The 23,564-nt window shown below is 41.2% G+C and overlaps 1 protein-coding gene across 4 annotated transcripts; it reads left to right on the top strand.

Annotated features, from left to right (window-relative positions):
- Positions 1-4,155: 4,155 nt before the first annotated feature.
- On the top strand, positions 4,156-15,538 carry nicn1 (nicolin 1). Of its 4 annotated transcripts, none has more exons than XM_044174346.1 (7): positions 4,156-4,455; positions 5,932-6,078; positions 7,836-8,015; positions 9,507-9,620; positions 11,040-11,108; positions 12,566-12,670; positions 14,513-15,538. In XM_044174346.1, exons 2-7 carry the CDS (start codon positions 5,932-5,934, stop codon positions 14,552-14,554), a joined length of 657 nt encoding a protein of 218 aa, XP_044030281.1. In that variant the 5' UTR covers positions 4,156-4,455; the 3' UTR covers positions 14,555-15,538. The 4 variants fall into 4 exon arrangements, with proteins under 4 accessions (XP_044030281.1, XP_044030273.1, XP_044030255.1 ...); XM_044174338.1 differs by having other exon boundaries at positions 4,157-4,455; positions 5,929-6,078; XM_044174320.1 differs by lacking the exon at positions 4,156-4,455 and adding an exon at positions 4,460-4,591 and having other exon boundaries at positions 5,929-6,078.
- Positions 15,539-23,564: the final 8,026 nt, after the last annotated feature.

Raw genomic sequence — 23,564 nt, 5'->3', positions numbered from 1 at the left:
CACATTTGTAAGACCAAATGTGAAATGTGTTGGATTCTACAAATTCTACAAATGATGTATAACCATACACCTTGCTGCAGGACATGACCGGAACAACAAGTACATCAGCAAAGAGTGAAGTCAGTCGCTCTTCATATTGCTGTTACCAACTACATAATCTGATACTCTTTGAAACATTTGCTCTTTCACAGGATGTCTGTTCGATTTACAAACGAAATCTGCTCATTGGCACTGAAAGCCAGAGACTTGACATCGAGTATAAAAAAACTAAAAATTAAGAAGTTGCAGATAAAGAAACTGGAGAAGGATGTAGGTATACATTTCAACACAGCGGAAGGTCGTGGTTTGGGTTGTATTTAATTTTTTTTTGTTTTGTCTTCACAGATGAACAAAATGAGTGAATGAATAAAAATCTTAACACACCTTTGGCACACTTTTCTTTCTTAAACTATACATGCTAAGCTTTCGAATAAAAGGGCTCACTCCAAAAGAAAGGTGACCATGTTTAAAATGGGGATTAACTGAAATAGGTATTTGTGTAAAAGTCCCTCACAGTTCTTCCATCCATGTGTTTCCCGAAGGGCTGGGTCAAAGTCTTCCCATTGCTCCACCAGCAACATGTGGCAATGCTGTGCAAGACTGCACAGGCCATGGTGACGTCATTTTGCCTCGATGTTGGATATCAGGCAACTTCCATCGCAGATCATCTGACAGCATAAAGGGTGACTGTCAGTGATGTGGCACACTTTGCTTGGCAGAGCATTCATTTAAAATGTCTCAACATGACTAAGAAGGGTTTTTGCAGTGGTGTCTTTCAAAATGTAAAATCCAGTTCAGAATTATTACAACAGAGTTATTTGTCTCACATTACAGAATAATATTTTAAACTTTTGGTCAGACGTTGTGTAAGATTTAAAATCTGGTTTTGCATAGGCCCTCTGCAGCTACATGTTAGTGCTATGACATTTGGTTAGGAAAGGAAATACCTGATGTATTTTATTCATCAATCTGTGCTGATAAGGTGAAGTGAGATACTGTCTCTGTACAGTTCCTTCTTTGTGTAAGGCTGACACTGAAATGGAAATTAAATTAAATTTCTGTGAACAACTGCCAGGGTAACAGGATTTTGTGTTGACAACAAAACTAATTTGCTCTATCTATCACAGGTACACATTTCATCCAGATCCAATTATTTCTATTCTGCCTGACAGTGTATGGACAGCTTCCCCCAGTACATACCTGTACATTTAGGCTATGGAGAGATTTCCGATTGACATGGTCTGCCTCCACAGGTCCAGATGGGGCCGGGATACGCTCACGGGTGCAGTCTATGGCGCCTATAACGTTGGGGAAGCCTGAAAGAGAGGATTATGTTAATACAGAGACATGCCAGCCTGTAGGCTACTTAACATTCATTTTAACTATCACATACCTGCAAGTGAATACCATCTCTGCGTTTCAAGATGACCAGGGAACGTGATGAAGATATTCAGGTACCGCTTTAGAGCAAGGTATACCCTTCTAATTTCCCGGCATACAGTTGCCTTCACAAGACCTTCTGCATCACCGACACTGTACAAGAATGCCCCACATGCAAAGACAGACTGAACAGGGGTCAGCGGCTAAGGTGAGTGTGCTTCCTTATGTGTGGCTCCAGCAGACTAGAGAGGTAAACTATGCTGGGCCTACTGAACCTGTTCCTCTCCCACAGATACTCATCAGGGAAGCCCAGTGGATTAGTCCTGTCTCTGAAGACCCTTGGGGCTGGTGGTGTAAACGCTCTGTGCCGGATGTGAGCACAGGGTCGCCGATGGATGGACATGCCATAGCTGGCTGTAACTGGTCTTTGGATGCCCTGCTTACATATCTCAGGCCTATGTCAATTAACCTATGGGCTTTTGGCCTTTATTGTATTTCCCACCCGCATTCCATGAAGACCTCATCTACTCTGCCTCTGATTGGCTCTGACCCTGATACTTTTACCCTAATGCCTAAACCCAACGAAGGCATCGAGCACTAGCCAATCAGAGGCAGAGTAGGACGGGTTTTTGCAAAGTGGGAAATGAAATAATGCGGCTTTTAGACAAAGTGGAAAGACATGATTTACATAACTTGTTCATTTTTTATTAATACGGTCTTTGGAACTAAAGTAAACACGTAAATCCATCCTTGGTCACATCGTGAGAAAAAGGTCTGAACTTGTGTTTCCGAACACATGACGTCACACCTGTCGGGACGGTCTTTTGGGATTCTGTTTCCGCCCGTCTGACATTCTTTGACACACAGCTAAATTAAGCTTGATAGTTCCTGCTAGCTAGCAGGCTAGTTCAGAAGTATACGCTACCTTGGTTACTGAGCAGCCACGGTCATGGAACGGATCTCTCACTTAAACTAGCGAGACTTATCAAAATAAATGCCCCCCTGGGTAGATTACATTTAAAACAAACAAGTATAAAAATACTGCAGGCTGTTCTTGAACGCAGCAGGGATGTCCAGGCTGCTGACCTTGTGTAACCGGGCGTGAAGCCCAGCTAAACAGTTCTGCCAGGTATGGGGGAGGGGGTGGCAATGTGATGCACAGATTTAAAGACCACTGTCAGCACAGTTACTTTGACTCTGTCCTTTATGCTGTCAGTACCCATCATTTGCACAAGTTTGTCAGTCTTTATCTGGCCTGGTCTGGAATCTGGTCTGACCCTGTTCTGTTACAGCGACACATTGTTTTAAGGACCTCATGCAGCTTCCGCTGTAGGCAAGGATTCAGTGTCACACAGGTGTGTAAACAAGAAGCACCAGCTCATAGATATTAACCCCATCGCTAATTGTGAAGGAAGTAAACAAGATCAAAAGGCATCTGAGGGTTCAGCACAGCCACAAATAAGAAATTCTGATCATTTTCACAAAAGAAAAGGAAGAGAACGGGAGTCTGAATATGAGAATGAGTGGGTGGATCATAAGAAGAGTGTACAGCAACTTTTCACTCTGCGCATGGGTTATTGCAAAAACTGATCTCTCTCTGTCTGAATCGATTATCTAATATTTGGTGTTTTTGCTTTAAAAATATGTACCTTTTGTATTTTGTGCCAAAACGTAATTCAATTGAATTAAAATGAAGCGACTCGAGGAAGCAAGAGGAAGAGGAATTTTAGGATTAGGCTACAAATCAGAAATGATAAGAATCAGAAAGTATGATCTAAATGAGTGGCGGATCAATATGTAAAGTGTATAACAACTTTTCATTCAGCTCATGGATTATTGCAAAAAAAAAAGTATCTTTCTATCCGTCTCATTCTTTAAACTGCTTTGATGGATGTGAACTGATTATCTTCAGGGTTATTCAACAGTCCGCTCCACTCACAGATCCAGTTTAGGCTACTGCAGTGCTTGTGGATCATCAGGTCATTTGTCTTGTTCAAAATTGATATGAAACATTCTGGAAACCTTGTTTCAGTTTTACAGGGACATCATCACAAGGCCACAGAGAAATAACACCTGATTTCTGCTGCTGACTGATAAAGCCATAGGTGTGCTGTCTCACCCTGATACCAGGGCTGCACACCTGAATCTCATTTTGACGGGAGATTGTGCCTGGTGGGGATGAGCATATATCATCGTTTGGAGATGGGATGTTTTCAGAGGGGTGTGGTGATGAGGTGATGAGCTTAGTGGAGGAGAGGCCTTTAAATCTGAACACATCACCATCTCACTGACAGTGTGATGGAGGGCTAATAGCGACATGGAGTAAGCCTGCCATCTGCTGCATACTTTTTGTAATAACGTATGAATGTCTGTAGAGGCCTGCAGCAGCTGGCAGTTTAAAAAGCAGGGCTGGTATAATAGGGACAAATGACAAATTTAAAAAAATTTTTTCAACTGACAACATAATTGTTTAAATTATGAGCCTCTACCAAATAGTTGAGATGTCCATTTAAGTAAAAGTCATAGATTTTTATGATGGATAAATACAATTAAAACTAATGGCCGTGTAAAAACAATAGACAGTCATATAATACGCATTGTAATTTGTGTAGAACTGCATAAAACCTGCAGCAACACCAAAAGAGAGACAGATGAGCAGGTTTCTTCTTCTTGTGTTTTTCTGCAAACATGCATTTAAACACAAGACGACTATCACTTCCTGTTCACTTCGACCTGGACTCAGGCTTTGGGCGGAAGTGGTCAATGTCCACGACTGTTGTTGTGCTAACATTTTACAGGTTACATCCATGAAGACTGGGTCAGACTGTATGCAAACTTATAAAATATACTTTAAATGCAGTCGCACAGACAGCGGCGAGTGCTGCTGGCCCTTTAAGACTCCCACCGTCGCCTTGGTTACACTCAGGAAGCGACAGTTTCTTTAGCATGTAAACATCTGCGACTTAAAGCATTTCAGTCTTACTTTTCTTTTCGCCGTCGACTTTCACAAACTGTGTCTCCTCTCTGACAAGAAAGGTAAGAACTGAACCAATGCAGCGTCGCTTCATGGATTCATTCGACCCCTATTTCACCAGTAATGCCGACTCATCATCTGTTAGCTGTTTGTGCTATCGCCAGTTCCTGCACTGCTAGCTTCCCTGCTAACGTTATGGTAACTGTATTATTTTGTCTTACACAGTTGATTTGCAGCATCACAGCATGAATATTTAGCATTATAAGCCGTCAGTGCTGCTGGTCAGTTAAACTTCATGTGCCCTGCTGTCTGTTCAGCGCTCCCATGTCGCTGTCCATGGTGCTAGCAGAGAGAAGACAAGCCAGCTAGCTAGCTAGAGAGCATAATAATGCTAACTTAGGTTTAACAGTTTTTAGGCCGTTTTGTATTCCATTTGTTCCTTTTTGTCTGCTAAGAGAAAATAGTAGACTACAGTGAGCATATAAGGTTAGAAACACATTTCTAATGTCATGTCTCTTTTGGAAAATAGTTGAAAAGTGAGTGTGAAAAAGTGTTTGTCCCCTTCCTGATTTCTTATTTATTTATTTTTTTTGCACAATTGTAACACTTAAATGTTTCAGATCATCAAACAAATTTAAATATTAGTCAAAGATAACACAAGTAAACACAAAATGCAGCTTTTAACTGAAGGTTGTTATTATTAAGGGAAAACAAAATCCAAACCTACATGGCCCTGTGTGAAAAAGTGATTGCCCCCTAAACCTAATAACTGGTTGCTCCACCCTTAGCAGCAACAACTGCAATCAAGCGTTTGCGATAACTTGCAGTGAGTCTTTTACTGCGCTGTGGAGGAAGTTTGGCCCACTCATCTTTGCTGAATTGTTGTAATTCTGCCACATTGGAGGGTTTTCGAGCACAAACTGCCTTTTTAAGGTCACGCCACAGCATCTCAATAGGATTCAGGTCAGGACTTTGACTAGGCCACTCCAAAGTCTTCATTTTGTTCTTCTTCTTCGTCTGTCACATCTCAATCCATATAAGTATATATATATATATATATATATATATATATATATATATATATATATATAGTTTCCACATCACACTTGATGTGTAAGTTGCATACTGGACCACGATTGGCTCCAAATTAGTTGTGATGTCACTGATCCTGCCATGGTCTAAAAGGCAAGCTAGTATTCAAAATGCTAGATGCACGAAACACAAACACACACCTACACGGGTATGCACACATGGTAGCATGCGGAAAAAATATGCAAGTGCATGTGCGAGTAGTTCAGGGTGCATCTGTGGGGAATTTGTAAAATGTCCTTTTGTAAAATTTGGACAGATGTCTGATTTGGATAGATAAATCGACACTAAGACCTTGATAGGTAGCAGGAGTTTCAAAATTTCTATTCTCCTATTCAATAACAGGTTTCTGGAGTACAGCCAATTGCAGCAAGTGCTTATTCTGACCACATAAAACGTGTTTTTGCTCAATTGAAATAAGGCGTGTAACTCTCATTTGTGTCCAGAAGATGAGTGGGAGCACTGATGACATCAAGCCTGTGAACTGCACCATCAAACCTCCGGTCTACCTGCAGATCGGACACGTCAAAACAGACGCGGCTCACTCTGGTGTTTGTGTTGTAGATGTCACCCTCCCCTTTGGAAACCCCGTCAATGTAAGCTACCTGTACCAGTGGTATCCACGCCAACCACCATATATCCAGTCTTAATCAAAATATGCTTTTCATGCTTTATTATCTTCTATTGTTCAGCCTGTAGCCTGCAGGATGAACAGCTTAATTAGCAAACAGACCAGAGTTAACCTCAACCTGACACGTGCTCTTCATTACATTGCAAAATGGTTCATTTTTCCACCATTCAAAGCACACATTATTATGATATTAGGCTGTACTTCAAACATGTATTACTTTAAACTGCTGTATGTGGACTCACACTGATTTGGACGTCCTCAAAACAGTGAGCGGCGGAGATGAGCAGCTAACCATGTGATAGCAGTAATAAAATGATCAAGGCTGGTTCTCATTACAAAAATGTCCAGACAAAAACACAAACAGGCACATGTAACTTGACTTGAGTCGCTTCATCACCTGTCTAATTACACAGTTTTTCTTCCGGTTAATTACAAACTAACCCTTGGTTTTCATCACTCTACTGATCACATTACACTCAGGTTTGAAAATAATCCAGTCTATTTTCATGGGGCCACTGTAGGAGTGTCGTTTTTGTATTTTTTTAAAATATAGTTTGTAGTAAGGTACAGGCTGAGGATAATACCATGTACATGTACCATGTATTTAAATCTTCTGATCTGTATCTTATGAACCAGTACCATGCTTGTATTATAACAAAAGTCAGATAGTATTGTGAGTGTACGGGTTTCCTTTATCTACCAGGATAATACTGGACAAGTAGCTGTTAATGGATTATTGAGTTACGTCTTCTACTGTAAGAGGTGCTCACGTTCTCTTAAAGCCTGTAAAAAACAAAATGTTAAAGTTCTTATTGGTTTGTGTGCTGACCATACATTGACCCGAGAACCTATAACTAGTGTATTACTGGAAGTAAATATACTATTGTAGGAGAATGCACAGAGCATCACTAAAGAAATATGTGTAATCTCTTCAGAGTTTGATTTTCTTGGCCCCCAGCATGCAGCTAAAATAAATTCTCAAAGTACCATTTTCCCTCAATCTTAATTTTATTCAACATCCATGTATCTGGTGTCTTCCAACGGCACCGTCTAACAAAGCAGAAAATAAACACACACACACACACGTATATACACAAAACACTTGTTTAAATATAAAGCTGTATTTCTGTCTTGAGAGAGACTTCAAACATTTTGGGCATTGACCTACTTTTTAGCATTTAGTCCTAATTAAAAAATAATTTTTAATGCAGAGCTACTCCTCATTAGCTCAAAGCTTCAAGCTTCAAAGGCGTCTGCCTGGAGCAAGTTTCTGCATGAAGGAGTTATCTCTGCCACGCGTTTCGATGGTACTGTCTTTAGGTTTAAATGTTAATACTGTGATTTGGCAGACTCCGTGTTTCTCAAACAATGGGTTGAGACTCGCTATGGACTGGAGGCATTTTATTCTGGGAACCAATATGGTTTAATGAGTCTGATTTATTGTGCTAAAATATATTTTTAAGTTTAATTTCACCCACCAGATCACCAGAGAAGGTCTTTTCTTTATATTGACACCCCAGTAATATAATCTAATTTTAAATTGGGTCCAGTGCTAATAAGCTCAAGGAAATAGTTTGTAATAAATGTAGATTAATTTGAATTACGTTGTCTGCCCACAGACAAACGATAAATCAGATCCTAATACCATCAGATAATAGCGACATGGTAATGTAGCGCAGGGTTAATTTGTACAGTTTTTATAATCCACTGTCTGTCTTTCAGATTAAGGAAATCACCTTTAAGAACTACTACACAGCTTATGTGACTGTGCGTTTGTTGAGGAGGAGCCTCGGGCAGGAGGCCCCCGCTAAGTGGTGCACTGCTCTGAGGAACCTGCCTCTGATGGACAACCCCCACACTGAGGGAGGCTCCCAGGACTACTGCTCCATTCACAGGACACAGGTGGGCTGGAGCAGGTGTGCTGGTGGGCTCGAGTCGGATCCATGAGTATGAAGGCTTGTCAGATGGAAAGTTATCACGGTGGCAAACGGTAGAAATGATTCATTCAGATCAACTCAGCAACATCACAGTCAAGTAACAAGCACAAAACATATATATTTTTGACTTCACTGTGCAGAACGATCACTTCACCTGCTGAAGGGGGGAAGTTTCTCTGTGCTCACCTTGAACCTGAGGTTGACACCTGGACGTACCTGCAGGACTTTGTGACATCACAACTAGTTTGGAAGCAAATGGTGGTCCAGTATGACACTTACGTACTGCACATACACTGGGGAGTAGGAGAAATATTGTGCCCAGCAGTTAAACTTTTAAAAATGAACAATATTTGCATATTCATAGATTGCTCCATATTAGACTAATTATTATTCAAAGCAGTTTTTTAACATGTCTGGAGGGTATCTTTAAATAATGAAGGATGACATCCATAACTTCAAAAATGCTAATTCGGTTGATGTTGGAGGCAAGCCAGCCAACCCTGCAAGAACGGCTCAGAAAGCACTGTATTGTTGACGTGTGGAGACAAAATAAATATTTTTCATTTCTTCTAATTATTCCTTGTTTATAGCCAGACAGTGAATGGTGATTCTTGTTTACTTCAGAAGCTGCGCAGAGTCTGACATAGTTCAAAGGGTAATCGAGATAGTGTAAATGATGTTTATTCACTGTTTCTGGGTTATTATTGTTTGTCATGTTTAGCCTTAAGGGATGTTCAGTGTGTTATATTACTGCAGTAATCCTCTGTACAGGGACTCGAAGCCTTTCAGGAACCGAAAGAAACCATTTAATATTTTATAATTATATATTTCTCCCATATTTTTTCCCTGTTAATGGTTAGAATAGTTTAATGTGGTTAAATCAGTAAAGATGCTTTCAGACAGCAAGCGGTTACTGCCGCGTCTGCCGCCCAGCTACGTCACTGCAGGGTGCAACTCCACCTCCGATCCTACGAACAACCTGTACCATGCAATACACACTGCTGCTGTCCACCTAATCTAATCGCATCACATAGCCAAGTAGAGCAGGTTGTAGCTCAAAATATGGAACAATTGTTAGCAAAATTAATGTGGCACGTTTTGATAACTAATATCATGAACATTGTTTATTGGTCACCGATCAGATAATCAGAGTTTGAAGCTGATGTTGCTTCAAGACGGTTTCTCTTCATTGATCTGAGTAGGTCGTTTAGAGAACTCAGATAGTGGTGAGAACAGCTCCTGTATCATTTCCTTCGCTGTTGTTTCTGTATTTGTCAACAGCGAGTTAAAAAAAGAGTTCAAGTATCATCAGCTCAGATGGCAGCGTCTCCCTCTCCCTGAAAACACGCTAATGGCTAGTCAGCTGCTGGTGATAATCCCTTAAGGTTTCTGTTTAACAATCCAGAAGATTGTCTGGCATTACTTACGTTATTCTTCGTTGTTGTTGTTTGTACAGATGCAGGTGGAGCCGGATCACGTGGTGTCTGTGAGACTGATCCTGAGACAGCCGTCCTCTGCCTGGCTAACCTTCAGCCTTGAAGAGATCAAAATATACCCTCATATGGAGCCGGTCAGTTTTTATTGTTGACAATCACAGTAAACTAACATTAATCACAAACTCAGTGAGAAAGCCAAGGTAAAATAATGTACTTAATGAGAGTGGAGGAAGTTATTCAGTAAGGTAACCGCTCTTTTATGGCACCAGTATAATATTTGGGACTACTGATTTGTAGTGTAATTATGCTCCTGGCTTTTATTTTTATCTTGTTTTATGTTCACCAACTCAGTCTGTGCTTCATATACACAGGTTCTCTAAAGGCAGTTATGTCAGTTATACGTACGTAGTAATGTAACAGTCAAACTTGCACCCTGTCAGCTGAATATTCATAACGCAGCCACATCAGGAACCTAACAGCCAATGCTGTGTGGACTCTTGTGCTACCACCTGAGTGGAAAAAAATTGCACTGATTGCACACATTATCGGTTGTTGTGTTCCAGTCCGCCATCCTCAAAATGAAACCCAGTGTATTTAACATTTTGTAGCATTTTGTAAGTTTAAAAACCCATCATCACAAAATGATCCATAGGCACAGAGGTGAGTTAAACCTGCAATAGCCATCACCTCTGAAGATGATAGGATAAACATGTCAGTGGCTTATTAACACGTCCGGTAAACATGTTCGTGTCCACCTGATTTCTCTCTCCGTCAGCTCTGTGTTTGAGGGAAACATCTGGCTCTTTAGCAGCTAGATGCTCCGCTATGTTCAGCAGCTGCTCTCTGACTGCGTCTGTCTGCCGAGCGTGTAGCGCACAGCGGGTTCTTACAGCTATTTTGATGAAAACACGACACAGATTAGACCGCTGCGACTGAACCAAAACTTTCAAGTTGCGGGCCGTAAAACCAAATCGCTGAGCTAAAAGATGCTCCAAAGCTGCGGGGAACTGCTGAGTCAGGTGATAATTCTCTGTGGGCTTGTCACTTATTGTTAATATAAATATATTGATTATGGCTGCTTTAAAGTGTGGTGTTAATATATGGACAGAGATGGTAAATTAGTGAAAGTGCCCAGGAATCACAAGATCAGTAACTGGATTTATTCTCTTGCTTGTGGGACGATACATCAACAAGTTCTTTGTGACTCCTTGTGAGTTTTGTTTTCACCCTTTGTTACAGTTGTAATTGTGTAATGTGAACCTTAAAGTTATTATTTGTGATTATAACGTCTTTCAAATTATTCTGAAGTTTCTGTTTGTCAAAAAAAATGAAACAACCCCAGTGAAAATGTGTGTGGAGGGATGTGCAGTAGCAGCACGCAGAGGTGTCCGCGACGATGTTATTCTTGATGCTACCACCAGGTGGTGCCAAAGGAAGGACTCAATCAAAGTGGATTAAACATACACAAATTTATAATCAAGCTAATTAAATGATTCCAGATGCAACATTAGACTTAACTGCATACTTTAAATGACTGTTCCTCCTCCTTCCAGGACCCAGAGAAGGAGGTTTCTGATTGGCTGTCTGACCTGACCCTGGTTGACCAACACCCTGACCTGGAGGTACGCTTTTGGTTTTGTTTGTGTGTGTTTGACGTTGCGTCTGTGTAAACAGGGTCAGAGCTACCGTTAAGGACACTGAGGTCATTTCCTCAGCCTGGGGAGAGTTAACAGTATACAGGACTGTACTGCATATTTTATAGGCCAATTCCACTATTTCTACACTTTTAGACTAATAAATAAATAAAAGATTTATTATGAAATGTATTCCTGGGAGTGTGCAGAATCTATATCCAGTGAAAATTCTCCAAATTTGGTGAATAATAATTATTAGGGATGCCATGATCACGTTTTTTGCCGATCGCCTGTGAGCCGTATCAGCCAATACACGGCCGATACTGATCGTTTTTTTTTGTTTTATAGCAGCTGGTATCGCACTATTAAAAAGTATCAAGTACTGGAATACCTTGAAAACAATGTGCTTAAAAAGTCCTTGAAATTCAAATGAACCACATAACGCTGTCTTATATTGTGACCAAAGTTTTCTTCATCAAGTAATTATAATTAAATTGCTCAGAATCAGAAATCGCTCCGCTTTTCCTTTTTTAAATTCGGACTTGTCGCCGTCCCTCCCTCTCCTCTCTTCCTCGCCTTGATGAGCCAGTTACCGAACACTGAATATATAAGTGAAGATTTAATCCAGCATGGCTAGAAATTGATCTTTACAGCGACTGGCTTTTGACTTCTCTGTTTTAAACCTTAAAGTCTGTTGCAGGCCACATTTTGGCCTTTTGTTGTGGCTCACTGATTGAACTGATATTCAAGGAAACTTTGGTCTCGACTTGAACCGGAGCATCTGCAGATTAGTTCCATATCCGAAATATTCTGATCCACTAAAGTTAGACACGATAACTGTTACAAGATGAATAAATCCCCGTTTTCGGTAGCTTCGTCGCCACCTTGACTGGAAGGAAACCTGCTGTATGTCGCCGCTATGCGTCTGCGCAGTCAGGATCCGCTAGTAAACAAATACAACGTGCGTCCTGGAACGGTTTTGGCGATCAGCGACTACAAAGCATTAATCCCGATCTCCCAATTGCACATTTTTAATGAATATCGTCCGATAACGATCAACGTCGATCTGGGCATCCCTAATAATAATTCTTCTTCTTCTTCTTCTTCTGAGATAAACTTTTCTAATGCAATAAATGACGTTTCTTTATTAATTCTTCTCCTACTTTTTAGTCTAAATTTACCTTTAAAAACCGCCATTGGATTATCTAAAAAAAAGTTATGTCCTGAAGCTGAAAACAAGGCTGGTTTTCTTAGTTCAAGAAAAGTTGACATTTTGGAGATGCATGGTTTTCATAGAACAGAGGTCTGCATGTTTTTACGGACAATATAGCTGACAGTACTGTCGGGGCGGGACAGCCTGGACTCATGACCTCAGCATTTCTAAAATCCTGGCTGCAGCCCTGCGAGTACACCTGAGGTCCCCTGTTCTCCTGTGTGTCTCCTAGGGCCTCCCAGACCCCCAGACTGTATCATCCAGTATCCAGCAGATGTGGGCTCTGACTGAGGTGATGCAGACCAACCAGACCACCGCCTCCATCGGACGATTTGATGTGAGTGTGAAACACACAGATCACCGCTGCTTCCAGCCGATACTGACCTCCTGCTCAGGTGACTCGGAGGCAGCTCGGTGTCAGTAGAAGTAAAAGGTCATTTTTTCAAGTGTGAGATAAATTGTGGTCGTGTATGTGAGGTGGGTTAAGTGTGTGTGTGTGTGTATGTAAGTGCATCCATGTGAGGGGGAAGATTAATAAGTAACAGCAAAATAAAAAATAAAGAGAGGAATGGAAAGTAAAAAAAGAAAAGTTATTATGGGAGGCGGAGGCGATCTGGGTTTTGTGTGGTTGCAGTTTGGGAAGCAAGCACCTGGCCAACATCCCGCAGAGGCAGGGGGAGCACCAAAGGGCAGGCCCAGGGGCTGGCGGCGGGGGCGGGGGCGTCAGAGTCCGTCCCAGAAGTATATTTATAATGTTATTACAAGTTTTACATATTGGGCGATGCCCGTTACCTGTGGGTAATTACAATTTACACTTTGATCGTCGTTGAATCCTTCTAAAACATTTGCCCCAGTACCAGAACGGTCAGTCGATGGGGACAAACATCCTCAGAAGAAATGACTTCTGTATACAGTATTCTGATTTAAGACCTGTTATATCCTTTAGTCGTAGCTTTGATAGCTGCCTCAATTGAATCACTGTGTTTTTACCATCCATTTTAGGATTTTGGCTTTTTAGGTGACATTCCCAGTTTTAGTCCCAGCTGCAGAGATGCAGGCTGGCTGGAGTTGTTTCTCAAACCAGAGAAACAACCATTCACAAAGTAACACCAGAGCGCCGCATAACTCTGAGATGTGACCGACGATTCAGATGTCTAGAACCAGTCCAGGTTCTAGCAGCATCAATAATATCAGATTTTATCCATTTAAATGGGGCCCTGTGGAGGTTTCTTGGAAACAAACAAAAATTATATTTAAATTCAGTGTTTCTCACCAAAACAAATGTGATGAATGCATTTCCTCCCTCCTAAAACACGAAGTTTGAAACCTGCATTGTTTACATACATGTTTACTAGCAAGCAGTCTTCTTCTTCGCCGCCTTTGTTAGCGCATTGCTGCATATCTGGGTGCATTACCTCCACCTGTAGATCAGTGGAACAGTGTAAAACCGCTGGCAGGAATGAGTTTCTCATCACCCGAGTGCGTCCTCGTGCACGAAACTACTCATAGAAAAACTGCTCTGTAGCGCCACTAGAGGTCAAACGCTCCACAGCTTCCCTTTAACTATGCAGCAGATGTTATATTGAATGTGAATAAATGTATCGAACACTAAATGGCACTGAAAGTATCCCAACCGTCCAAATTATATTACAAAGAATAACATTTTAAAGATGTGAATCAGACTGAAATACATCATATATAATAATGAATAAAATCACATTTCCACCAAACAAAGAAGTACATGTTAAGCTATTGTCAAAACTGTTTGAATAAAATGTGTTTAAAAATGCATTTTTACATGTTTTGTGATTTTACATCTAGACATTGACTGTTCCTGCTGCTCTAAAGTCCCTGTCCACCCTCGGTCCGACCACAAATGTGTTGTCTTTTATTTTGGCTGATTGTCTTCTTCCCAGTTTAAAGTTGGGCAGAGCCACGGTGATAGTTTGAGTTGTGAGTCAGGTGTTCATTAGTTAAGTTGATGTTATTTGGAACAGGTGCGACACTGACATAAAAGCGTCAGTGAGATGCCGATGGAGCCTGGTCTGTACCCGCCCACGTGGTCCTGAAGAGACATCTGATCAGCCACAGTAACTGACGACACCTGCGTGAGTGTTCAGGGCCTTTAAGAAGAAACGAAGGGGGAAATATCATGTTTCTGTGTTCTTTGTTGCCCCAGGTGGACGGATGCTATGATATCAACTTGCTCTCCCTGACATAACACGGCCGCTGCGTTCTTAACGGACGTGGAGCTCGTCCTCGAGGACCGCAGTTCAGTATATAAGGTGGTGGTGACGAAGTCTCGCAGAGAAGAACAAAGAAAAAGTATTACGTATGTGTTGCCTTTTTTATTAAAATTTATTTCAACTTTAATGAGATAACTATCATGATTTAATTTATCGTGGCAAACGAGCTCGTACCAGGACACGTGGTGTTCGTAATGAGGGAAACGCATGTCAGTAAAAGTACAGCATTAACTGCACTTACGTTTTTACCGATGCAGTTATTTATTGAGCTGAAAACTATACTTGCTCAGCGATACTGCTCAAATCCTGCATCCTGTGTGGCATTGTAACACTGTCAATATTCTTATTGTCTAGCATCAATATTTAGCATTTTACCGTAAGCTACTGAAACCATTTCTCCTGTAATTGGTTGACTAGTACTGAGGTCCAGGCTGCAGAAGGTTTTACAGAGTCCCGTTCATTGTGATAATATACAGTAAACCATCAGCCTGTGGCTCAGACTTTATACTAACACAGGTAACAAGGGAAGGAACATATAACATATTGTCCGCTGTGGAACACTTGGTGGCAGCAGTGGATTATTTAAGAGGTGTGTGTGTGTGTGTGTGTATATATGCGCTGTTAACTTCTTTGCATCTTTGTGAGGACCAATTTAGGTTAAAGACCTTGAGTCAGTCCTCACGTCTTCGAGCGGCTGTTGAGGTCAAATTTGAGATTTCTGTGTTGAGGTCTGGTGGAGGTTAAGACTGGCTTCATGTAAGCCATGTAGTTGTGATGGTTAAGATCAGGGGTTAGGAGCTTTAAAACAGCATTACGTCAGTGAGGGTCCTCACAAGTACTGAAGTACAAATATGTGAGAGTTGGACAGAAGTAGGTAGAAGTGTACTCTGTGAAAGCATTAAACCTTTATGTTATTTGCAGATCTTGTTGTCACATGTCAATAAAAACTACTATTGTCATCTTTGCTGTGTGGTGCATGACTGAGCCGTTATCTGACTATATTAGTTTACATGGACTCTTATTTAGAAGCTGCTGCTGGGGACAAAAAACTCAGCCGGTGTTTTTATTTCATTTAAAGTGCAGAACAATATCGTAGCTTCTCCAGAGGTTCCCTCAACAATGCTGACGAAAGGAAAGAGGACGAGCGTTTTTCTTATTTTCTTCTTCTCGTTGTTTAACTCTGCAGAGAACAGCCTCGTCTTTGCTCACATTGTAAACATTTATTTCAGAGACGTCCTGACACCCGACAGCCGCTGTACACACCGAAAAGCGTGCTACACATTTGACAGGACCCCACATGCTGTACAGCAGAACGCGACTTGCATTTAAATTTGCACTATTTGCACTATTTGCATGTCCACCTCACTAGGTTTTACTTGGCTACCACTGCACAGCATTACACATGCACGTACAGTAAATGTCCACAAAATGTACACATGCATGTATCTCCCACTTATTTTAAGTATTGTATTTATTTTTTTTATGTATTTATTTTTGCTCTCACCTGCTGTAACGGTACAACGTCCCGCTGGGGTTAATTAAGTACTCTGCCGTCTAAGAGGATGAACGTCCTGCACAATCCCTCGTACGCACTGTAGATTCTGTCATTCTGTTGTTCATATTCGAATCTTTATAGCAGTTTAAAATGTTATTCAGAATAGTTGTAGCAGCATTGATTATTTCTTTCTTAATTCGGTTTAGTTAATGGGGCTCAGTGGTCTTTGAATGTGTTTTTATTTTGCAGGGAAATATCCGTAACTCCCGTCACGGGGATGTTACGAGAACATCGCTCGGAGCCTGACAGTTAATCCCCGATTTGCACTCGTTATTTCAACCTTTTCTCTTTCTTCTTCTGTCGAGCGGGATGTTTCCAGGTATTGCTGAAGGTGGAGGCTATGTGGGATTGCTAATTATTCGACTGCACAATTAAAACACTCCATTAGGAGTCAAATTTTACACAAAGAAAAAGTACAGAAGTATTATCAACATGTAAGTAAGTAAGTATAAGTAATATTGGATTATTGTTACTGATCCGTTAACATGTAAACAGTACTTTAATGCTGTTTTATTTCTATAGCACCTTTCAACAACAGAACATCACAAAGGGCTTCACAGTAAAGAAATCAGGCAACAGGCATAAAATAACTACATTTACTACTTTATATACTTTTGGTTAGTTTGACTCGTATTTTAAGATACTGATCGTACGTTTTGTGTGTGAAATTGAAATCTGAAAAGCAACAGCTGTGAAATGACAGTAGTTCAGTAAAAAGTTCAATATTTCCCTCAAATAAAAAGAAATGTACTGTAGTGGAGTAAAAGTAGAAAGAAGCACAAAACAGAAATACTCAAGTACAAGTACCTAAAAACTGCTTCAGTATCTGTTCCTTTCCACACACAAGGTGTTCACTTGTTTCAAATAAAATAAAATGATATAAATAAATGATAAAATAAATAAAATGGGAATCTAAATGTGTGTGTTTTTCTCTAAACCCAGTGTCCGTGCTGTCCTTTTCATACTACGTTTCATCATCTGAAGTAAACATGAGCTGTTGTCTCTCTGTGCCACTGACCTAATAAAGTAGTCCGGCCGTTTGTTTTACAGCCTGCGGTTTGTGCAGGCACCCAAATATGTAAAAGCTAATACATGCCAACAAAAATAGGCCATAAAATAAAATACTTTTGGTCAGACGATGTCGGGATGTGTGATTTGAATACGATCCAACCTAAAGCCTGTGAAGCACGAGTGTGTGTTGTGCTTCTGGCTGAGCTTCAGGCTGAACCGTCGCTGTCCCTCGGAGGCTCGTTCGGTCCTGATGAGGAAACGAGGTTAATGGCTGCAGATTTTCCTCGCAGAGGGTCTCGTGATGAATGGACTGTGTGTGTGTGTGTTTGCAGGGGGAAGGCTGAATTTCACATTAATTATGCGTTTCTAGACTTTTTCAGCTCACCTGATTAAAGTGGAACTAATATTTTCTGTCTGTACTGGCCCGCAGCACTGAATAGCCAGCTGCGGACCTGCTGGTGGAGTTGGTGGTGGTTACTGCCAGTGACTGAAAATGACTTTTTATGATGCTCAGGTTTCTGATTTTCGGCCAGTGCGCTTTGACCTCCGCGTTGTAATTTCACACATTCCTGTGCAATCGCGACACAGCCGCTCAGAGATGGCAGGCTGGCGCTGCAAGACGTTTCTACAATGCTCTCCGTATCAAACGGAAAAAGGAATGGCAACAAAGTGTTTTGCACCGTGATATATTACCTCTTCACTAGGTGCTTCTGTCGGGCCTCGGCTTCATTTGTTTCCGCTGGATGAGGACGAGGATGATGGAGGACGTACATTAGACTACACATGACTTCTCATAAATTGGCTAAAGGGAACTGAAAACATTTTTGAATTTTGGGAAGTGATAATCTCGGAAGCGTGTTATTTGATCCACTAGTCTAGCAGTCTGCATTTGATGAGTGTGGGACAGTTGGAAAGCAGCGCAGCACAGTCTGACAAGCTCGCCGCACATTAATGCAATTCGTGCACTAGCAGTTCAGCAGTTGGGCCACTGCATGAAGGTTCAAGGTACATTTACTTGTCATTCTCCAACACGGGGCTGCACGATGAAATTAAAGTTGTAGGCCCCTTCATGCTACACACACAGAACATATATTACAAACAAACATAAAATTAGAATAGAAATAATATACATATATTATATAAGGTATATGGGTGGTGTTAGTAAGTGTGTTGACCTGCCAGTAAAGAGCAGTAATGTCAGTTTGTGATGATATTGATGAACACCGTTAGAAACATTTCACCCCAAACTCTCCCGTAGTTCTTCCAATGTGACTGTGAAGCTTATAGCATTAGATTCAAATCCTTTTCAGCAGACTTCTGTGTACATTCAGTAAATTAAATGCACCATGTTCGGCAACAGCAGTAACTACTTGACTCGCACTTCTTCAGAAAATGCTGCAGCTGTACTTGAAAAATCCCCCGGACCGGCTGATTAAGCCACTATGAGAAATAATAATAATAATAAACACATTGTGCTGGTTCTTGTCTTTCGGACTTTGTCCAGTGCAACAGAAAACAAATTTGAATCCAGCGAGGGAACGGTGGACTCTGCCACTGACAATAAAAGAGAGCAGTAAGATGATAAAAATAAAATAATATCCTACATATTTAGTCTATGTTCACAGTTCATTCTTTTCATTTTATTTTATTTTCCTTAAGTTTATTTTAGTTATTGTATAAACTGTAAATTCACACTGTAATTGTATCTGTACTCTCTCAGCGACCCTTCAGCCCCTGTATGAAAGCATCTCATTTATTAAGGCTGTATCTCCATACTGAATGTCCTAAAGGCTCGTATTTGTCAGTGTTTCTTCCATTTCATATCCTTCCACGATTTTCTGGGGTAGGTTTTTCCTCATCTCCTATCACTGTTGTCTGATGTCTGTAAAGCCCTTTGAGACAAGACGATACAAATAAACTGTCCCTGCTTAGAAAAGTAAATGAGGGGAAAGACGGTCGGAGAGAGAAGCAAATAAAGACTCACCTCCCCACAACACGCGCATACAAATCAGCAACTACAAAACTGTGTGCGCCACAAATCTGCAGAGCCAGCTGCCGGCTCAAGTGTACTTGAAATTTAAATGCATACGCCCGGCTCGTCTTCTTGCACCCTGCATATTGATGCATTCTGGAAACATTTGTTAGGGAGCGAGCCCAGAGTGAATGCAGGAGACGGGAGGGGAGGAGGGACGCCGTTTGTGTGCGAGAGACAAAGAAAGACAATTAAAAAGGCGGGCCGACAGAAATACACAGCAGACGGGAGGATGCGTACCTGCGGCGGCCGAGTGATGAATCTGTTTGTTTTCCTTCTAATAGAGCACACAAATCTTCAACCGCGGCCGACGCAGCTCTCAACCCACAAACCTCCACCTTCTCTTCTTCCCCTTCTCCACGTTAGCTGGCAGCCGCAGTTAGACTCACACAGAGCCCTCTCCTTATCAGTCAGGTGGGATTCAGGTATGTGATAGAGCAATGGAGAAAAAAACAGTGGAGGTTCGTCTTCACTGCGGAGCTGTGGTGCAAATGGAGGAGCTGGGATTATTCCCCTCTGACCAGCATACAGCTGCGGCTGCATATTTTTACATACTTCATCAAGGATGTGTTTATTTTCTGGAGCGTGTCGAGGGACTTTCCCAGCTGAAGGGCCATTAAACGTACAGTTGTTCACCATACGAGCCAGTTCAGGGGCTAAAGTTGAATTTAAAAGATTCAACCAACCACTTAGCATCTTCTTCTTTCAGTCTACTATTGCGTTTTAGTTTCCTGACTTGTATTACTTCGTCCTTGGGTTTTACAACATTCAGCGACTAAATATCTGTTTGCTACTATTTGTTAACTGTCCATCACGTCCTCTTAAACACTGAGGGTTGTCAGTGAACTGTGAAACAGCTGCACTCTTTTGATAAGACATTTACAGCGTTTGGCTGCTTTAACCTCAGTATTAGTGAGACATCTGCTGTATCCACATCGTCTCCACCTGCTCTCCCCACCGGTTGCAGTGGCTTTCATCTCCTTCTCGTTTCCCGTGAACGTGTTCAAGTCCTCCTGCGGTAATAATTAGACATAAAGATTGTAATATTAAACATTTTAGGAGTACTATTTTCGGTAATAGTAACAGTTGAGGAGTTGAACTGCGGCCGAAGTAAATGTTTTGTAATCAGGCTTGCTACCTTGTCATTCTGAGCTTGGTGACCTAATACATTCTCCAGTGAACTGCACCTATAAGCTCTTCTTCACTGGCAGTGGAGCTGACTGTAACGAGCTGCTCTCTTAGTGCACATTTACGCCTTGTTCTTAGTAAATCTGGCCCTGATGAGTACTGCTGTTTACTTGGCTAAATGGAGAAGGCCAGCAGCTGTTAGACATGGCGGGACTACAGCACATCTGCTAACTGGAATCCTGGAAAGTTACTTGCATATTCTCAATGATTTTGTTAAAAACAAAGAAGCCCAAAGTCCCTGATCGTTGGTACACAAGTAAGCTGAGTAGAGGCTGGAGGTTTTCTGTACTGCTGGCTCAAATCCTTAAGCTCCACCTTCACATCCTGACACTGCAGTAATCCTAAATTAACTTGGACTGAAGAAACTTGCAGAGAGTTTGAAGCATTAGTCTAGTAAAATCCCCAACAGGAGCGTTTAAGTTGGTCTCATTCGGTTTTGTTGGAGGAGACACTGTACGCCTCAGTCACTCCGGTCTGTGTATCTTTTCTCCTGTTGGCTGCAGTTTGTGTGTTATTGATGGTGAGTTTCAGACTATATTTAATAATGTAAATGACGTTTTAACAAGAGTGCACTCTGCTCTTGACAGGGGAAAACAATGCTTCTCCAAATGGATGTCGTTGGACTGAAATGAAACGTGTTTTGCTGGGTTATGAAACTTTGTCTCTCTCTCATTGCTCCCATTTCTCTCTCACCTCCTCTGATCATTTTGACTCAACACCCCTCTCCCCCCTTCGCTGTCTACTCTCTCCCTGCCCTCCACGTTCAAAATCTGATTTGATCCTTGCAACATTGCATCACTCTCTGTGATGAGCGATGAGCCTCGGCAGCTTTTCACCCCAACGCCATGAATCATTTATTCAGATGAGCCTGTGACAGCAGTGTCATAGCCTTTCTCTAATACCTGACAGCAAGAAAAGAGATACTTTATGCTGCTCTATCCACCTCCAGACAGGATGAGCTCAGGGAGACAGATTTCAATGGGTGGCTCTTTGTGTAACTCCTTAACTCTGGAGAAACAGTTTGGGCTGAAACTTAGCTGAAAGTTTTGTTTTGTATTTTCTTTGTCGGGTGTGATCCGGATTCAGAAAAGGTTGACTGTGTTTCACATCGATCAGAGGACCAGGGTCCACTTTGTGTGTCTTTGTGTGTGTAGTATCGCAGAATCACATTTAAAGGAGCAGTTCGACCTTGTGAGAAATACGTTCATTCTGTTGCAGAGAGTTAGTTTCATTTGTCCAGATTCAACAGATGTGATATAATGTGTCAGTGAGCTTTAGAGGTGCTGGTAGGTGGGGTTTGTTACCTTTGGTACATTTACTCAAGTACTTTACTTAAGAACAATTTTGAGGTACTTCACTTGAGAAACAGGAGGACTATTTATATACGGCTCATTAATGATAATTTGTCTAAGATTTCCAAGGAAAACTGACTGTTTTCACTTTCGCCAAATATCAGTTTGCTGTAGATCAAAATCATTTGTATCCCGTTTTGACATTTTATAAGAATAATGAGTGATGTATTATTTGGACAGGAGCGTCTCTATTTTAGATATATTAATACACTAAAGAACATTTGTTTCCAAAGCACTTAGCGTAGCACAGCTTGCTGCCGAGGCTAAAGTGATACATAATTAAAATGATGAACGTTATAATGTTGTCTCCCTCCAGGCCCATACGCATGCAGCGAATACTTTCGTCTCATAATTGGAACAGAAGTGATTGTTTTGGTTTCGAGGGTGTGTGATTTGTGTCAAAGCTGATTCATATAGTTTGCCGTTGCTGTTTCTTAATTTGTTTATTTTTTAGCAAGGAGAAATGCAAATAGCTTCCAGATTAACATGCAAGCCAATCTGAAGGAATAATAAACTCTTAATGGAGAAACAACTCAATTTAACTTTCTAAGAAATGGTGCTGGGGTACTTCAATAAAACAGAACGCAGCCTTCACCTGAGTAATGAAGGCTGTAAATAAAAATAAAATAAAAATAAGTGATGACCTTTGGGCTTGGGACATTCTGGAGTATGTGTATATATGTGTGTGTATATATATATATATATATATATACAGTACAGACCAAAAGTTTGGACACACCTTCTCATTCAAAGAGTTTTCTTTATTTTCATGACTATGAAAATTGTAGATTCACACTGAAGGCATCAAAACTATTAATTAACACATGTGGAATTATATACATAACAAAAAGTGTGAAAAAACTGAAAATATGTCATATTCTAGGTTCTTCGAAGTAGCCACCTTTTGCTTTGATTACTGCTTTGCACACTCTTGGCATTCTCTTGATGAGCTTCAAGAGGTCACAAAGCTTGTCATGATTAGTAGCCCCATTCCTGCAAAGGCTAATTTAAGTACTCCAAAGTATATTTCCACAAATAACACCAGCGGCATTTCAGCAAAATAAAAACTAGATTCGGGTTATGCTTCAAAACAGAAAACTCTGCTCGTGTCCCAAGACAGTTCAAGTTCAGCCAAAGTCATCCGAGAACAAATATCATCACATTTCCTCTTCTTACCGCAGCTGAATCCGCCTCAGTGTCTCAGGACAGTGTCTGTTTCACCCGTCGCTCCGCCGTTTCCCCTCTCTGATCCTGACTCCCATTAGCCTGCAGGACGGAAAGATGCACATTAGCAACCATATATGCAGAGCGTGCAGGTGTTGAAGCTCGGGAACACTGAATATGGAAGGATTCTGATTACCAACCACATATAAAAGATAAGCAGGTGCTGTATATAATTATTCTCTGTTTTATGGTTCTGTCAGAATCGATGAGACTGTTTGCATCTCCCTTATTTATTTGCAGCAATGACCAACTGCTGCTGCTTAGATGGTTGCAAATGTGCTTGTTGACTCTGACACAATATTCATTCTCACAACTAAATGGGGCATTGTTTAATGGGGGTATGAACAGGAGATACGGCGCGCCGAACCGTGAGAAAGTGTGAACACCCTCGCCTGTGGGATTGGGGAGAGGAAGCGAGACAAAGTGAGGAGACAAAAGAAAAAAAAACACGTTTTCACTCATTCATCCCGAGCAGCAGGGTGTGAAACAGCACCGTTACGGCAACTAAACGTAAAAGCCGGTCTGTGAGTTCGAAAGACAAAGAGACGGACGTGATGCGCCCAAGATGGCTGCAAGTGGGATATTTACATAGAAATACACGTACCACTGGTGAAATAGCAATT

This window comes from Siniperca chuatsi, linkage group LG2 (assembly GCF_020085105.1).
Source record: "Siniperca chuatsi isolate FFG_IHB_CAS linkage group LG2, ASM2008510v1, whole genome shotgun sequence".
NCBI lineage: Eukaryota > Metazoa > Chordata > Actinopteri > Centrarchiformes > Sinipercidae > Siniperca > Siniperca chuatsi.
The sequence above is the reverse complement of the archived record's forward strand: the minus strand, read 5'-3'. Positions and strand labels throughout refer to the sequence as shown.

What these genes read in the sequence shown, in the direction of transcription:
- nicn1 (XM_044174320.1), top strand. Translation starts at nt 4,517, where the DNA reads ATGCCGACTCATCATCTGTTAGCTGTTTGTGCTATCGCCAGTTCCTGC. An exon ending in TATACCCTCATATGGAGCCG is followed by an intron (nt 9,621 to 11,039) that starts GTCAGTTTTTAT and finishes TCCTCCTTCCAG; the next exon opens with GACCCAGAGAAGGAGGTTTC. An exon ending in ACCAACACCCTGACCTGGAG is followed by an intron (nt 11,109 to 12,565) that starts GTACGCTTTTGG and finishes TGTGTCTCCTAG; the next exon opens with GGCCTCCCAGACCCCCAGAC.